General features: G+C 40.7%; 1 protein-coding gene across 1 annotated transcript in view; it reads right to left on the bottom strand.

The window, feature by feature from the left end:
• Positions 1-18,673, bottom strand: part of COL3A1 (collagen type III alpha 1 chain) — a 75,073-nt gene that overhangs the window by 6,386 nt on the left and 50,014 nt on the right. The window contains exons 21-45 of the mRNA XM_005306587.4: positions 17,833-17,886; positions 17,630-17,728; positions 16,110-16,163; positions 15,591-15,689; positions 15,327-15,380; positions 15,158-15,211; positions 14,004-14,057; positions 13,467-13,520; positions 12,755-12,799; positions 12,539-12,637; positions 12,328-12,435; positions 11,815-11,868; positions 10,748-10,801; positions 10,588-10,641; positions 9,818-9,871; positions 9,211-9,318; positions 8,997-9,050; positions 8,425-8,478; positions 6,655-6,816; positions 6,410-6,517; positions 4,885-4,992; positions 4,337-4,390; positions 4,067-4,174; positions 3,110-3,163; positions 2,893-3,000 (exon numbers count right to left, since the gene is read on the bottom strand). Of these exons, the coding sequence (XP_005306644.2) occupies positions 2,893-3,000; positions 3,110-3,163; positions 4,067-4,174; positions 4,337-4,390; positions 4,885-4,992; positions 6,410-6,517; positions 6,655-6,816; positions 8,425-8,478; positions 8,997-9,050; positions 9,211-9,318; positions 9,818-9,871; positions 10,588-10,641; positions 10,748-10,801; positions 11,815-11,868; positions 12,328-12,435; positions 12,539-12,637; positions 12,755-12,799; positions 13,467-13,520; positions 14,004-14,057; positions 15,158-15,211; positions 15,327-15,380; positions 15,591-15,689; positions 16,110-16,163; positions 17,630-17,728; positions 17,833-17,886 (1,908 nt within the window). The remainder of the gene's footprint in view (positions 1-2,892; positions 3,001-3,109; positions 3,164-4,066; positions 4,175-4,336; positions 4,391-4,884; positions 4,993-6,409; positions 6,518-6,654; positions 6,817-8,424; positions 8,479-8,996; positions 9,051-9,210; positions 9,319-9,817; positions 9,872-10,587; positions 10,642-10,747; positions 10,802-11,814; positions 11,869-12,327; positions 12,436-12,538; positions 12,638-12,754; positions 12,800-13,466; positions 13,521-14,003; positions 14,058-15,157; positions 15,212-15,326; positions 15,381-15,590; positions 15,690-16,109; positions 16,164-17,629; positions 17,729-17,832; positions 17,887-18,673) is intronic.

Here is an 18,673-nt window from a genome sequence, read left to right as displayed (position 1 = left end):
ATCACTGTGTAACCCACACACCTTCTGGGTGTGGTGTTCTGTTCCATCTAGTGGCACTGAGACCAGTTAGAGAGAGCGATAAAATGAGTCTGCTCTACAGCCTTAGCTGACAGCCAGTTGGCTTTTAGCTCATGTGGTAGAGGCTCATGCACTACGCTCCAGAGGCCCCAAGTTTGATCCTGACGACCGGGGTCTGTCGGTGTCACAACTGCAGTGCTGACTATGGTATTTGCAGGATTTTTTTTTATGGATTCTGCAAACATCAATTATTTTAAATAAATTAAGAGTAAATGACCATTTATTTATTGATGAATTGCCAAGGAATAAACCATATAGGGCTAATAGCTTCCTATTGAAAAATGTAAGTTAAGGGAACTCTGTTAAGATTTCACTCTGTCCACGAGAGTAGTGAGCCGCAAATCAGATGCCACAGTATGGCAAATTTTGGTTAATGGCTTTTTAATCGGCCTTTCTACATTTAGATTTTACATGTCTGCCATTACAGGTGTGGCATTGCTATGACATTACATAACCCATTAGTTTTTAGAGCATTGCATGGGATTTGGTCTCTAGATTCTCATTAGAGTCAGTGGAAGCTGTACAGTTAAAAATCCTTTGAATACAAATCTCTCTCATGCAGAATGATATGACTGATGTGAAGACAATTATAAATACTTAGGGTTGGATTATTTGTTGCCCTGTGCTTTGTGTAGTCATTAATATAAAAATACAAAATGAATGCACAGTGCATGTAAAATACTAGAGTTCTGGTCTGGAAGCATTTCATACTCACTTTGCCTGGCGTAAATGACTACACACAGGGGCGGCTCTAGGCACCAGCAAAGCAAGCAGGTGCTTGGAGCAGCCCATTTGCAGGGGCGGCAGGGAGCTGAGAACCAACAGGGGTCCCTGGGAGCTGTAGTTCCTTGGTTAGCTCCCTGCCTATAGAGCCAGCCCTGGAGCAGGGAAAGAACTACATTCCCCAGCATTCCCTTGGCCACTACCAACAGGAAAGAGGGGGAGGGAGTGAGGAAGCTGAGACCTCATGCTGCAGTGAATGGAGAGCTGCACTGTGAGTAGGGATTCCATATTTTAACATCAAAAAATAGGACACTCCACAGGGAGGGAGGCTAGCCCCACCCTGCCACCATCCACTCCCTCCGACTGCCCCCCACAGAAACCCCAACCCATCCAACCCCCCTGCTCCCTGTCCCCTGATCACCCCCTCCCCGGACCCCTGCCCCAACTGCCCCCCAGGACCCCACCCCCTATCTAAGCCCCACTGGTCCTTGTCCCCAACTGCCCCCTCCTGAGACCCCCCCAACTTCTCCCCCTAGGATCCCACCCCCTATCTGTCCCCTGACAAACCCCTGGGACTCCCATGCCTATCCAACTGCTGACTGCCCCCCCGAAACCCCTGACCCATCTAACCCCCCCTTCTCCCTGCCCCTGACTGCCCCCCCGAACCTTCGCCCCATCCAATCCTCCAGCCCCCTTACCGTGCCACTCAGACCAGTGTGTCTGGCTTCGCACAGCGCCAGATACGCTGCTGCATATATGCTGCCGTGCTCCCCCGCGGAGCCACAGCCCCCTCCCCCCCCAGCACCTGCCTTCCAGATTTGAACACCTCAAAATTCAGGAGTGCTCAAGTTCAGTTTGGGCAGCTGTTACTTAATTTCTCCCAAATCAAATATACTGATCCACTGTAACTTGCTGTAGAAAAAGTAGGATAAAATTGAGCAAGAAATGCTTCCCAGTGGTTATTAGGACTGGAATTGCTATTTTCAACAGCCATTGCCTTTTTGTTTGTTTGTTTGTTTGTTTAAAAGGAAGACAGTGATATTGCATTAGCAAATTCCCCATAGAAAGAAAGAGTGGAACAAAAGAATAATAAAGGCACCTCAACTTTTCCTCATTTATGTAGGACAGTCTTATAATATGTATCCGGATATCCTCCAATCACACAAGCTGAAAATTGTTCCACTTTACTGCAGTTCTATAACCATATGGGAACCAATCCTGTCTGTGTTCTGTGCACATCTAAAATTCCTGCTGAATGACTTGCCCTGGGAGCGAGTTACCAGTGACCCAGGGCTGTGGTGGAAGGAGGGTGCAGGTGGGGGGGGTGTGAGCCCAAGGCTGGGGCGGCAGGAGGTGTGCGTGGGGGTCAATGGTGGGGGGGAGGGGGAACCCAGAGCTGGGGCGGCAGGGTGTGTGTGTGTGTGGGGGGGGGAGAGCCCAGAGCTGGGGTGGCAGGGGGGTGCGGTTGGGGGGGGGTGAGAGCCCAGGGCTGGGGTGGCAGGGGGGCGCGGGTCGGGGGAGGGTGAGAGCCCAGGACTGGGGAGGCAGGGGGCGTGCGGCGAGGAGCCCAGGGCTGGGACGGGGGCAGCCAACATTTTTTTTTGCTTTTTTTTGCTTGGGGCAGCAAAAAACCCAGAGCCGGCCCTGACTACACAAGTTGCAGGGCAACAAAAAATCCAGTTTTCAGACTCTAAGGGTGGTATATTTCAAACCGAAATTAAGGATTTGGATATCCAGTTGCCATTAATTTCTAGCCAAAACTGGGCAGCCAAATCCCACAGGCATCTTTGAAAATCTCAAGAGAAAAACACTAGGATTCTGAGAAAGACACAGAACATAAATGTGAATATTATTTACCCTAAACAGTTTTGTGTCTTAGGAACCTAACGAATCCATTCAGATCTTTATTCATCCTTGTCTCCCCTTGGTGTAACATGGGGATCAAGACTACTGATTGCCTTTAATATTTAAAATACACAGATGCTTTAGTAAATTACATATAGCTGAATTCTTTTTCTGTTACCTGGCACTGAATCACTGTAATTGAAAGAAGAATTATAGCCTTAGTATGAAATTCAACATAATACTTACAGGGGGACCAGGGGAACCTGGGTTACCAGGAAATCCTCTATGACCCTTAATGCCATTGCTGCCACGCTCACCAGTTTCACCTTTGTCACCACGAGGACCTTGGGTACCCTTTAAAAATAGATTATTAATAAAAATGGATATAAAAATAAGTAGGAGAAATTGTCAAAACCAGAAAATGGCAGAGCTGATATTCCAAGTGCTTTAAAGGGGGACTTACTGGAGCACCACGAGCACCAGCAGGACCGGCAGGGCCAACGGGACCAGAAGGACCCTGGGGACAAAAAGGAATGAGAGATATTCATGATCAAATGCAATTGCCATGATCTTTTCTCTAGAAAGACAGTATGTGCAAGTACTAGAGCTTGTCAGAAACTAGGGAGAATGTCCACAAATGTAGTCATTGAGCTTAGCTTTTCATTAATAAGTTTCTTATATTATTTGGTAACAAAGACTCCAAAATCTATTTGATAGCCAGCTCCACTTAAACTATCCCTTTGATACATGAGACCAGGCCTCATGTGCAAGGTGTTGAATCCACGTGAATTTGGCCCCTCTCAGGAGGCACTTGGGTCTAATACTGTAGAACACCAACATTTGGTGAGAGGTTGGGCTTTTCCAAAGTGTGCAACTCCCTCAGCTATTATAATATTGCTAGTGCTGTACAGGCATAGCATAGTTTGTAAAGCAAGACAGTCTGGTTGGCTTATTGACTATGTGGCATCAAAAACTACTAAATGGGTTTGAGTTTAAATTGTGCATAGCTATTTATGATTTTGGTAGGTCTGTACTTATGGCAGCATGTAGAGTATATTGCACGCCCAGGTATAAACAGAAGTGTAGACAGTGAGGCACTGCTTAAGTGAATAGAGTGCCCTAGACCCCTGATGCCTGGGGTATATTCCCTATATGGCTCTCTATTTGTCCAAGCAGTGCCTTCCTGTGTCTACACTGATATTTTTAGCAGTGTAGTATCTACTGCTGGAACCTTTCCCCACCACAGTGAAAGACTTTCCCTGCTGCCTCTCCCCAGCCAGAGCCTTTCACTGCCACAGACAGACAGACGGAGTTTAACTCTTCCATACTCCTGTGCTATCTGTTAGTGTCTAAAACAGATTGCACCCGGTAAAACAATACAAAATGGACACTAGGTGCTTTTTGTGGTGTTTGCACTTACCGGATTTCCTCTTTCACCTGTTTTTCCAGCTGGACCAATGTTCCCTGGGGGCCCAGGATGTCCAGGGGCACCAGGTACACCCGGACCACCATTTTCACCACGATCGCCCTGCAGAGACATTCACAACAGCCAGCATCAGAAACATATCTATTTATTACAACATAGTGTATATGCAACCAACACCTCACTGATGCCGCAGAGATAGCAGGTGCGGTACAGATCAATACCTACACACCTCAGGGATTGGCAATCTATACATGCCATAGATACCTTGGCTCCTGGGGATCCATCACGACCTGGCAAGCCATCTGTTCCAGGGTTACCCTGAAAAACACGGAGAGGTAAAAGTTTAAATATTTGCAGCATTATGGCATAGCCAACATGTTTTTGACTTAATCATGATAATGCGCCTCAAAAGAAGAAGAGAGACAGAAATGATTTAAATGCAGCCCTCACAGAGAGGACCAGGTTGTAGGCAGTCCTTCTGCAGGTTTACAGGAAGACAGCATGCCAGGAGATTGATATTGCCCCCTTGTGTAGCCCTTATAAGGACCTGTCACAGTGGCAGTCCCTGCGCTTGTAACGGTGAAGGGAGTATTCCTCTGGTTGACACCAATTAGGATAGGACCATGGCCTACAGAGTGGGTAGGCTGGACTAGGGGGAACTGGCTGCATCCTTTTAAATGAGAATGGTGTTGGCCCAGTTCCCCTATGCACCAAGCTGTTCAGGGAGAGATTTTAAATCCACTGTAGTTCCCCCTTACACAAGCCTGTGTATAATTCACAGTCTAGCATGAAAATCTGAAATATCTGCTTACATCTCTGCCAGATTCTCCAGGTGGTCCCCTTTGACCAGAAGGACCTTGTAGACCTGGAGCGCCACGTTCTCCTGGGCTACCATTGCTGCCTGGTGTACCATTTTCACCCTGAATAGAAAAATGAAATGGGTTCATTACATATTGATTTTTTGTAATGTCATCAAATTATGCAGTTCTTGGTCTCACTTTCTTTCCTCCCCTCCCCAACCAATTGCAATGTCCTGTGCAAAAACACTGACCAGGAAGGAGTGAATTAACTTCAGTAGAGCTACAATGGTGAAAATCCAGTGCCACTCCACTGATTACAATGGAATAAATAAGAACAGAATTTGGCCCAACAGCTGTGGGATGAACAACTTCTCTGAGGGTCTGAAAGTGATGTTTTTATATTTTTTGAGCAAGGTACATAATGAAAATTAAGCAAATGAATAGCTGGTAATGAGTGACGTTAATACTGAAGAACTACTCATGAATTGCATGGGCCTTTCCATTGAATGATGGGTTAAAGAGAACAGAGAAGTGTGGTACAACTGGAGACATGATGTGTCAGAGTTTTGATGCATTTTATGAAGATTTACTAGTGAATTATTCTGTTTTTCAGTTGTGTGAGGATGTTCATATCTTTTTAGATAATCCTCAGAACAATCCAAGAATATTAGTAGTCGAGATCAAAGACAACCCCAGATTCAAGTACCATTCAATACAGGGGAAATTTAGTCTGGATAGTAACTTTACAGTTCATGCCATTCTCTAACTACTGGAGCAAATGTAGAAGTCCCTACTCAATTTTCACTCAGCTTTGACATCAGTTGGAATTTGCCTAAATCCAAACCATATAAGGACTTCAGGATTTGGCCTATTATCAAGAAAGTTTGTCACATTCATTACATGTGGAATTCAGGATTGTCATTAAACTATGTCTAATTCTGGGGGCCACTCATTAGGAGAGATGTAGGCAAATTGGTGAGAGTCCAGAAAAGAGCCACAAAAATAATAAAAGGTTTAGAAAACTTGACCTATGAAGAAAGGTTAAAAAAAACCTGGCATCTTTAGTCTTGACCTGGCATCTTTAGTCTTGAGAAAACAAGACTGAAGGGGGACCAGTCTTCAAATATGTTAAGGGCTGTTATAAAGAAGACTGTGATCAATGTTCTCTATGTCCAGTGGAGGTAGGACAAAAAATAATGGTCTTAATCTGCAGCAAGGGAGATGTAGGTTAAATATTAGGAAAAATTTGCTAATTGTAAGGGTAATTAAGCTCTGAAATAGGCTTCCAAGGATTATTGTGGAATCCCCATCATTGGAGGTTTTTTAAGAACAAATTAGATAAACACTTGTCAGGGATGATCTAGGTTTACTTGGTCCTGCCTCAGAACAGGGGGTTGGAGTTGAAAACATCTCAAGGTCCCTTCCAGCTCTACATTTCTGTGATTCTGTGAAAGGCTGAAACTCTATTAGATATTTACTGTATGATGTCAGCTGCATTATCTTTGAGGGTAAATTACATCAATAAGCCTTCATTTACCTTTGGGCCAGGTGGGCCAGGAGCACCTGAATCACCAGCACGGCCTGGCAGTCCCACAATACCACGTGGACCAGAGAAACCTGGGGGGCCTGGAAGACCTGGTAAACCCTGTTAACAATATTTCAAATAAATAAGTGTTAGGTACTCAGTTAAAACATGGCTTTGAATCATTATCTTCTGTTTATGACATACTTATTAAATTCCTATTCACAGGTTTAATGAACACCGCTAAATAATTTACTTACCGCTGCTCCTAGTGAACCTGGTGAACCTTTTTCACCTGGTTGGCCAGGCTCACCTTTAGGACCAGCACCTCCAGGGCTACCCACTGGACCAGTGCTACCCGCTGGACCAGGACCACCATCCTTTCCAGGAGCTCCAACATTACCAGGTGGCCCTGGATTGCCCTATAAATGAATTTTAAAGAAAGATGACTCAGATACAATATCAAATATACTAGATGAGTCAACACTATATACTACTTCATCATGATCAATTTAACACAGACCATTTTCCATTAAAGTAAGTGGGAGCTGTGAGAGCTCAGCACCTATGCAAAATACATCACTTGTTTTGGTGTCTAAATGCGGACTTAGGTGCCTCACTTTAGCCACCTATATTTGGAAAGGCTGGCCTACTTTTATATAAAAGCCTATCCCCTCACCTAAATCTAGATTTTTTCTCTCTCGATATTTTAAGTCTTGGGTGGAAGTGGAACTGCATTATTTTATTCCAGGGCTCTGCCAGAGGGATTCCTACATATTGATGGTACTGGTTGATTTCTGGAATCACCCACCCAGAACAGATTCTAGTACTCTTGCTGTCACTGTATCATAGCCCTGGAATGGGGTGCCCTGTATCAAAGAGATGGGACATGTGTGCAATGAAATCTTTTCAATAAACAGTCAGATCCAAAACCCACTGAAATCAATGGAAATACTCCTGTGGGCTTCACAGGGCTTTAGATAAGGGCAAAAAATGTGAATTTTATTATCCAGTATTTACTGGGGGTGGATTATATATAAATATTCTTCTCATGGTCATGATTTTCTAATCAGAGTTCTAAGCAGAACTCTGATTTGGGTCTGTCTGTGACTATGGAATATTGAAAAGACATAAAAAATCTGTTAAGAAAAATCTCATGGTGTGACAGGAAGCAGGAACTTTTATGTCATTTCTCACTTGGTATGACTATGGTAACTGTGGTAAATGCTCATTTTTTAAATGGAATTTAGTTAATTTATCCAACTTTTGCCATGTCAATTTTTCAGTTTGTTTAAAAAAAAAATCCAAAGTCATAGTCTAGTATTTATGGTAGAAGAAGGTGCATATGGTGTGAACAAGTGTAATATAGAATAGCTTTTCTTGGGACAGAGATGGTCTACAAAAATTTGGGAAAGTGTAATATGCAGGAAATAGTGATTATAATGGGATAGTGTAGATTTGCAGTTATCTGATCTTCATATTGTGGGCCACCTCCATAAGGGAATGATGCTCTTATGGACCATCTTCCTTCCAAATACCACTACCTCTAACTGCTTGGTTCTAAAATTGTTTCATTCTGCAGGCAACCAAAAAGGGCCCAAAGGATCAACTGTGATCTATGGAACACAATTTAAAATCACTGATAGAAAAAAAGGAGGCTTTGGGTGAAAAGAAAACACTACAAGTCAAGATCCTAAACTGTACATTTATTGCATCATAAAGAGCAAGAGAGAGAATAGGACATTTATGACCACCATAAACAGATAAGTAAATAATCCAAACTCTATTGGAGTTAATGGAGAGAACTCACTGAGTTCAATAAGCTTTGGCGGAGCAAATACAAGAACTATCGGGACAAGAAATGAAAGAATTGCCATCCAAAGCAAAGTGAGATGAGGATAAGCCCATTTTTGTGAAGTTAAGACAAAGAAACAACTTTAATTTCAGTATACTTCCTGTGTATTATTTATGTCAATGTACTGTAATAGTGATATGAGTTTGATATAACTGCAAGGTAAGTATACACTTACATTATTACCAGGGGGACCAGGCAGGCCTCTAGCACCTGGGAAACCAGGTGTACCCTGAAATGCATAAGTAAGCGTAGTGGTCAATTTAAAAACATTGGTAACAAAACATGAAAGAAAAAGGATGAGGGACTATCAGAAGTTTGATTGGTATCTGAGTTTCCTAACACAATACATCTCTGCTGCGGTTTCAAAATCATGGCAAAGGCATTAGGCAAGGATCAGAGCAATGCTGGGTGATATTTAGGCATTTTATACAAGGGCTAAATAAATTTCCATGATAACTAAACATACAGTCCCAATGTTAACTTTTGGCACTAGACGATCTCAGCTATATCTCAGTGTCTAAGAAAAATTGTCAAGGAGGTCTTTCAGATCAAAATAGCAGGTGACCTGGAGTAGGCCATAGATGGTTTTGCTTAGTTACTCCAGCCTACTCCTGTGCAGGAGAAGTTTGTTATGCCAAAGCCAGTCCAAGACCAGCAATGCCCTGTGCTTGCTGCAGATCGTGCTGGAGTTGTTGCCCCAATAATAATCAGCGGTGTTGTCTACTGATAGAAAAGGATAATACTTACAGGGCCGCCTGGAGCACCACGCTCTCCTTTTGCTCCTTGGGAACCAGCTGGACCCTACAGTGAATGAAAAGAATATTGTAACCTGATATGAAAAACAGCCAACAACAGATAAGATTCTAAGATGTGTCAATGCATTATATATTTCAAACAGCTCAAACTGATCTCACAACTGAATGAAATTTGAAGTTAAATTTGGGTAGCAGTGAATACTTACTGGTGCACCAGGGCCTCCTTGAAGACCTACAGCTCCTGCGGGACCAGGCTCACCTTTTTGACCACCAGGGCCTCTCTCTCCTTTTCCACCAGGATCCCCATTGTGTCCCTGTATTCAAATAAATTCTTATAAATTATGTTTTGTTAAAAGGGCTGTGAGACAGAAGGTAGTTGAGTTTCCTTGGATGTATCCACTTGTTAAGTAAGAATACATGGCTATAAGTTATAAATCCATTGAAGGCAATGGATAATATAAATCCAATGTGAGATCAGAACCAAGACCCAGATTCTCGTGTCTAAGGAGCTGACACACAATTTAGAAACTCAGCTCTGGTTGCACTCTGGTATTGATAGGTGTCTCTTGCTCTAAATCTCACTAAAGAGCATTTGATAGGGAAGGGGGATGGGAATCTTGAAGTATGGCTATTTAAGTAAGCAAGGGAAATACTTAAAAATACATATTAAATGTAGAAATGGAATATAGAGTTATAGTTTGTCATGCCATGCTTGGTAAATCATTCTAAGATGGACACGAATATGGTCAGTTATTACTAACATGAATTAAAAATAAAAATTGAGTATCAAGTTTGTTTGGTATTTATACTTACGGGGGCTCCAGGGAAGCCAGCAGGTCCAGGGGGGCCTTGTTCACCTCGATCACCCTGCAGAAAGGAAACATATCCTAGATGTAAGAATGAGAAAAATATTCTTCACACTTCATGTGTGAGAACTCTTTGGAGAACATGGATCATGTTACTTTATCATGCCTCTACTTGAAATAAAATTTAAATGTGGTTACTGAACTTTATACTTTCAAACTGTTTAATTATGTCACTCTTGATAATTATCAGCATTGTGCCAAATCCTGTTCTCAGTTACATCCATGTAAGTCCTCAGTGCAGTTATTCCAGTTTCACCCTGATGTAACTGAGATCAAAATCTGGCCCATTTTATCAAAATGAAAAGGAAAACCACAAAATAAGTGAATTTTGAAAAGTTTACTTAATTATTAAAATAGAAAACATACAAAATTAGGCCATTAAACAAACTAATAGTTTAAAACTTTCAGGATTTAATTTTATTTATTTATTTAGTGATATTTTCCACCAGAGATGAAAATACCAAGAAACTGTGCAGCTCAGACTTTCTCCCACTTCTCTGGTATCTTTCATAGCTTTAAAAATAAGTGGTCTGATTTTCAGAAGTTCTGAGCCCGAACAAATCTCACTGAAGTCAGTAAGAGATGCAGGTGCTCAGCACCTTTTGAAATCAGGCCCCATCTGTTCTTGAAGACATCACTTAACTGTAGAGCTGAATCTGTCCCAGGTAATAGAATCTACAGTAGAGTTATGACTGAACTAAAAGGACGATCACTTACAGGACCACCGCGGGCACCTGTAGGACCAGGGGGTCCGGCTGACCCAGGTTCTCCCTGAAAGAATGGAAAGATGTTTGTTTAAGAATTATTCCTCCATCTAAGGAGGAAATCTCAGATGTATATACAAAAGCCCTCATTTCAACACAAGGTTATAAAGTACCTTATCTCCATGTGGGCCAGCTGGACCTGGGGGCCCAATGGGACCTGCAGGACCCTACACAATTAGAAAATAACAGTATTATTTTCATGTATTGTGATCAATAAAACTTGCATCTCACTCTCAATATATATATGACTTTTTAGTTATTTTAATAGCAGATAATCTACTTCTCTATTACATTGACACTTTGTTGGATTGCGTACACATCTTGACTTTGTTTTCCCAATATAGGGCCTGATTCAATGTCCATTGAAGTCAATGGGAGTCTTTCCATTGGTACTCACTGGAAGTTACCCATTCACTTAGCTTTACCTCCAGACAATTTACCAAATTTCTCATGATTCCATAGTCCATGATCCATTTTTATACTCTATTATTGGCAGAGAGCTAGTTCCTATACCACTGAAGTCAATGGGAGGTTAGAAACTGAGTTCAGTGGGCATATGATGAGGCACAGAGTACGGAAGAAACAATCAAATGACTACATTATTAACGCTGAAAATCTAACATACCTTGGCAACCATAACGTTCACATAAACTAATTTTTTATATTTATTGTGACTCAGCATGTTGATGCCCCGTGCCTGGTTTATTTCATGTGCTGGATGAAGTTGCATATTTCATCTAGTTACTATATATAACATGCTGTAGAAGTATTCTTCATAAAGTCTTTATATACTCCTCTCCCCCACACCTCAGTCTTGTCCTCTTCAGCCAGCTAACTTTGGAGAAGCCAGCAGCAACTTTTATCTGGATCTTTTCCCCAAGTAACTGAATCTTATTTCTCTGTAAGCTTCAAGTAATCAAGATTCTATTTTATACTATATCATCTTCCTGCACGATCAAAAATGTAAGTTATGAGAACAAGGATTAAATCTAATTTTTTTACAAATATAAACTTGCACTAACAAAATCATTTCCCCTGGACATGATGAGGTTTGCTGTTCACATCAAAATGATGGTCATTCATTAGAACTTTACTTGCATTGTAAATGACTCTTCAAGAGCTGTTGAAGCTGAGTCACATGTAATAAGAATGTTTATACATTATGAGAGGTTATACTCACCCTTGATCCATCTTTACCAGGGAAGCCATCACTACCTTTGCCACCGGGCTCTCCCTGTCAAACATAATCAAAAGGGATTTAGAAAATTACTGAGGAAAGTGTCACAAGGGTATTGTGATAACTGGATTTTCTGACTGTGGCAATGCAAATCTGGCATTCAGTATAACATTCTGCCTAAGAATATACAGTCAGACATGGAAATCAGTTGTAAAACTCAAAATCCATTCAACACACAGGAGCAGAATCAATGGGCCAGATCCTCCTTCGGTGCGAATTGGCATCACTTCATTGGCTTCAGTGGCGCTATGCCAATTTACACCCAGACGAGAATCCTTCAGCATTTTCACATACTGTATTCCTTTTAAAATATGTGTCCTGATTTGCATAGATGCTATGTATCTTTAGCTCTCACTGAAGTCAGTAGGAACTGTAGGTACTCAGCACAAACCTACTGCTTGGTATGAAGCTAAAATAGTAATTTCACAAAATTAGTAGGAGAAAAAGAGTTGTTACCTTCTCTCCTTTGGGTCCAAGATTTCCGTTAGCTCCTCTCTCTCCTGGCGGTCCTGGCAAACCAGGTGGCCCTGAACCACCAGGAGGGCCAGGTGCACCAGCAGGACCCTAGAAGTGTAATGGGAAAATATAGATAAAATTTGAAGGTGCACCTGAATGAACCTGAATGATTCATGTAACACAGTGAAGGGTTTGAGCATAAAGTAGGTACCTTGCCACCTTCTAGGCCAGGAGGACCTGTTCCACCTCTTGCTCCAGGAGAACCTTGAGGACCTTGTGGACCGCGTTCACCTGGGAGACCATTTTCACCCTGCCATAAAGAAACACGCATTAGTTCTTTGTTCACAAGGCCTGTATCATGGTTCTGCATTTATTTACTTTCTTTCCTTCAAATATTTAATCATAGAAATATTGTTGCAATGCTTACCTTAGTACCCGGGGGTCCAGGGGCTCCATTTTCACCAATTTGTCCCTGTTTACAATGCAAGAAATATTATTAACTCATATACTTTACATTTTACACAGTAAACCTATCTAAAAAAAATGGTGTTTGGCATCTCATTTCCTTCACATTTTACCCCTGATAGTGATCATACAAACTACCTCTGTTTGGCTCCTATTATGATCTAATTCTGGGAAATACCATTTTCAAGAAGATGGTACTTCCAGAGATGGATGTCAAAATATAGTGGCCTCCTCAGGTTTAAGAGTGCTGTCATAGGGCGTGTTTTCAGGTGGTATCTCTGGGGTAGAAAAGGGAGATGAGGCAATTGTATCAGCACTGTTAGCTCACATGTGCCCACAGTATGACAGATTTCATCATGATTTCAGTAACCACGGTATCTGCTCCACCCCCTTCATACTCTGATAGGGGGTTGGCCAATAGATTCGCTATCATGGATACACTGAACAAATCACCATCCTTCTAGTTGCACCCATCCAACCCATCCACCCTCGATAAGGCCTTCAGTGCTGAGGCACAAAGACCCTGTGATGGATCACAGCTTCCCAGAACACAAAAATACAGATTCCTCTATGTGTAAGGTGTTTTGCATCTGAAAAGGGGGCCTGAAAGGAATTGCTGTTCTTATATTCGTGTTTTGATTTCTTGATTTCCAAAAACTGAAAGGACAACTTACTGGTTCTCCAGGCTTTCCGCTCTCTCCAGGTGAGCCTGGAACACCGGGTAATCCCTGTTTAAATTAAAGACACCACTTCATAAATAAATATTTTATATATACACCTAGATAGAGATATCTATATATGATTGATATTTCATGGTGATTTAGAGAAAAGCAGAATCCGAACAACTGTCCTGAGAGCTATCTATTTTAACTGAAGATTTCCAACCTAAATTGTGCATTCTCCAAAGTCAGAGAAAATGTTGACACAGAACTAATTCTGTAATTGTATCTAATATTTTGCAAATGAGGAAGGTGTAACTGGAAAACCAGAGATTCAGATGTAGATAATCCATTGATCCATCATCATTCTTCGTGGTGTCAGTCAGGCTTGCCAGATATTGATTAGCTAACTTACATGAAGATCTTGGTTGACCTTTCTCACTTCAAAACATGAGAAAACAAGTCCTAACTGAAATATTTAAGTTCTACTTCTTTATTTGTTAGCTTGTTTTAAAAAATTGCATTGGAAGCAATAAAAGAAATGAACAGTACCTGGAAGCCAGGTGGACCTGTAGATCCCGCCTCTCCTTTTTCACCAGGAGGACCCTGGAAGGAAACAAAAAAGCAACACAAAATTCATCAACATCATTCTAGCACATAAAAGAATTCTTAACATATGCATATTGTAATTAAAATGCCACATATATTCTAAGCCACAAAATTAGACAAAAATGAAAACATAAAAGTGAACCATTAGCACCACTGAGCTTTTGTCCTGTAACTATCAGACCCTTCTGTTCTTGCTGACTGTACTCTCACAAAACTATTAAAGTCAAAGTTTTTTTTTTTTTTTACAATGAATAAGGTCTGCAACATTAAGCCTACTGTGAAAGTAGTATAAAAAAATCAAAAATATTAAAACTTCCCAAGACATTCACAAGTTGCTTTATGGATGTCTTTCCAATACACAAGGGACTCAACTGTGTGAGTAAGTCACTGGGGGATGGAGGAAGAGATCACATAATGGCACTCCTTGTGCTGCCCTAAATGAAATTTCTGCTTTAGGCTAGCTCTGCTAGCTTTCACAGAAGGAGTGGGTAGACAGGGAAGCACTGCTATGCACCACTTCTAAAGGGGAAGCCATCTTGTCAAACTCATCCATGCTCATACTGCTGCATTCAAGAGGCATTGTGAATTCTTGAGGCCAGTACCTCTGGGAGCTCATGCTAAGATTCTTTCCATCTTTCCTCTCTTATCTCAGCTAAAATTCCAGCAGAAAGACTACCTTCATAGACATGCCTAATACAGCACCCAGGTTACCTAACTTTAGCACTGGTAAACAGGAAAAGGAAATTGTAAATTTCTCCAGTAATCCTTAGTTGGTTTAAATTGGCACAGCTCCATTCACTTCAGTTTATATCAACAGAACTTCTGTCTTAGTTATCTTTAACAAACTATCGAGTACTTATTAACAAACAAACAAAGACAAGTGAGTTCAGCAGGTGTTTCTGTCTTCCTAACTAATGGGAAATTTCTCTCTCTATCAGATAAGAAAATGTTCTCTCTCAAGGTTCACACTCCCTTTGCTGACCGCCAGCACTAGGCAGTTGAAGAGTGTTTGGGAAATATTAACACGTGTTTTTTACAGAAAATATGTCAGCTGTTCCAAGATTTTTCTTTTTTGAGACACTGGACATTGTACTTACAGCGACTCCTGGAGGACCTGGGTTGCCGACATCACCATTCTTTCCAGGAAGACCCTATCAAATCACAAAATTAGACTGTGATTATGGATCAGTGCAATTTTTAAAAGGATTAAAATCACAGAGGACATTGTGAATTACTACTAAAGAGAAGCTGATAAATGAAACTGACCTGTGTGCCAGGGGATCCAGGGGCACCTCTTTCTCCATTCTTACCTGGCGCACCCTTTAAAAAGGGAAAGACCAGACTTATTTAAAATGCATGTTTCTAATTCAACCTCTAGCTAAAATGAGAGTTTCATAGGTATAGGGCCAGATCATCTGCAGAATTAGATCAATATAGCACCATCAAAGTCAATGGAACTAAATTGATCTACAATTGCAGAGGACCTGGCCCATTAAGTATATGTTTTTTGAGTCAAGGAATTACACTAACCTCATTACCCTTAGGACCTGGGAAACCCATCACTCCTGGTTGACCTCGTGGACCTGATTGGCCTGGAGGGCCAGGTCGGCCAGATTCTCCCTGATTACCCTGATGCAGGAGAGAGATAGTGACCGTTAGAAGAAACAAATGATTATGTAAACAATAGAGAAACGTTAAAAAAATCAAATGAAAGAATTAAAAGGTGAGCAAAGACTATGTTATTTTTGGCTAACTTTTCATTTGAAATATACTTTTATGATTTTTAAAAATTGTGCTTAAACTCCCATGGAAGAGGAGTCAGTGTTTATAGTAATGTTAAATAACAAGGTTTGGACAGTGCGGTTACAATGAAAAAGATACGGAATAATTGGTCACTGTAAAATTAACACAGAATACAACTAATGAACTTGATTCTGATCTCACCTACATTTCACACCAGGACTCCAACGGAGTGATAATGGTGTTAAGTGAGATCAAAGGCAAGCCCAGTGAGAGTACTATCGTATAATATTTGTGCCATGTACATACTGGAGGGCCGGGTTTGCCATCATGTCCTGGGCTTCCTGGACTTCCTGTCAAACCCTGCATGTGAGGAAAAAGTACTTTAATTTTTAGTGAAAAAACTAATGTTGTTAGATTACATTCTATAGAGACACCATTATTTACAGTTAGATTTACAAACCCATTTCAGGCTCACTAAAGAAATCCATTGGATTTACAAGGGACTAGCTGATCAATAATTCATTTAGTAGGGATTCAGCCCATTCTGTGATATTCGATAGAGGGAACGAAGTTGCTTTAGGCACTAAAAAAGCAATCATCATACTCTAAAATTAAAGTAGGCAATGAAAGCATTTTCATTAAGTCCCTATTGTTTACAAACAACTACATTTAATAGCACTTTCTTAGTAACTTTGGCTTTGCTCTTCAGTTTACCAAATATATGATATGTGTCACATTATATGTCTGAAAGTCACATTGATTTCCAATAAAAACTATTTTACTGTGTGTAAAATGTAATAAGTCATAAGCCTGTATGGAAAATCAGTGGTTGCTGACTTTCGAACTTACAAATATTGGTCACCAGTACCCACTAATTCTCAGTATAGCACATTGTACTTTTCTGCTTTTTATGGCTAATGCCTTATAACTTCTATCTGATTGAGTCTGTGGGCATCACATATTATATGCCAAAGACCAAACAGCACATTTGCATTTTTTTTGCAAATACTAAAGGCTTCGTAACAGAAAAAATAATGTTCAAAATTTATATTTTATATAAAATTAGATTAAATATAAAATTATCCAATGGAAGTTTATATAAAGTCAAATCCTGTAAGAGCCATGCTGTAACCTGAGCAGTTTGGTATCTCCTGCATCCTACGGAGTGCAGCTTCATATAGTCTTCCTGCTCCCAACTGTGGAGATATGTTGTGGGAGTGGGGCAGGTCAGTGCTGGTTGATTTGGTATTATATGGTCCACTGACCAAATACACTTCTGTGGAAGGGCACGAGGGCAGCTTTGGAGGCTACTACAACCCTAAGTATGCAATACTCAACTTCAGACACTCCCTAATGCACTGAGGAAAGGATTTAACTCATTGCTTTGAAAATCACCAAAATGTACTGAAAGGATTTTGAACTAACTGAAATTCAGATATGGTGGCAAACAGTCGAAGATTCAGGGGTTTAGCTAAGCACCTAGAAGTCTGAATACTTATCCAAAATTTATTCAGATTGTTTAATTCTCTTGGGCTTCAAAACCTGAGTTGGAAATCCCATAAGAAGGAGCATCCTTGAAGAATTTTTTGCACTTCTAGTTCCATTTTTAACCACAACCACAAAGTGCACAGGGTGTACAATTAAATATAATTACCAGTAATTAAATACATAAAATAGATATTGACATGGATTGAAAATCTCAAAAAAGGTTTGATATCCCACTGGAGCTTTGGCCCTGGTTGCTGTATCAAACCAGCTCAGACACCTGTAATAAAGATCATCATCAAATTATCTTAATAACACATTAAAAGAATGTTCTCTCTTACTCTCATTCCTGGAAGACCAGGGCCACCATCACGTCCAGATTCTCCTGGAGCTCCTCTTGGACCTTCAATGCCTGGACTACCACGTTCGCCAGCAGGACCCTTAATTTTTTTTAAAAAGGACATTGGACATTCACAATAAGTAAATAAAGCTATTTAAATGATCATTATTATAATGGATTTTATGAAATTGGGAAAGCATGTACCTTTTCTCCTGGAAGTCCATTACTACCGGGCATGCCACGGGAACCTGGGGTACCCTGCCAAGCAAGAGAGCAGACATTTTAGTCCTGTGGATCAAATAACAGGCAAAGTCTACCTATGTAACAGAGACAATCAAAAACATCTTCTGGTTTCTTGAAAGATCGTGTGCAATGTTCTGTTCACACAAATAGATCCAAATATTTTTAAATGTTGTAATAACAAACTTTGATGCTTCTCAACCAACCACATTTACTCATATTTTAGTGATATTCAGTGAAGGAGATAGATGGAGATGACATTCCATCCTGGCTGTACAGATTCAAGATCCTTTTTCTGTATGCACAGTGCACTTTGGGTCTAATCCAACGTCCACTGAAGTCAAAGGGAGTCCTCTAAGTGACTTCAATGGGCATTGGTATAGGCCCTATTCATGGTAAAAAATTAGCATATTTCAGCCTTGAAAAATGATTTTCCTTCTCTATCATTCTTTAAGAAGGCCTCTTGGTTGCAATGTTTTGATGACATTAGTTACTATTGTCTGCATTGTTTTAAGACAACCTTCCATTTGCAGTTCACTCATGCATTCAACCTCCTCCTATTTTGTTCACTGTGCATCTCTGTGCACTCTCCTCACAACTTTCCAAAATACTTTCAAAGTTAGTGAATATAAAATTGAATCAATCTCAATTCTAATTTGTTTTAGGTGGGCTGTCTTTGTTGATGATGCTGGAACAATTTATTTCAATAATTAATCCATGATAAAACTCTATACAAACCAGTAGCATCTAATTTTTAAAAGACTGTTGGCAGAAGAATCAGCTAATTATCCTGAATATGGATGAA

This window comes from Chrysemys picta, chromosome 11, assembly GCF_011386835.1.
Source record: "Chrysemys picta bellii isolate R12L10 chromosome 11, ASM1138683v2, whole genome shotgun sequence".
In the NCBI taxonomy this organism is placed as follows: domain Eukaryota; kingdom Metazoa; phylum Chordata; order Testudines; family Emydidae; genus Chrysemys; species Chrysemys picta.
This window is presented reverse-complemented; position numbering and strand designations above follow the sequence as displayed.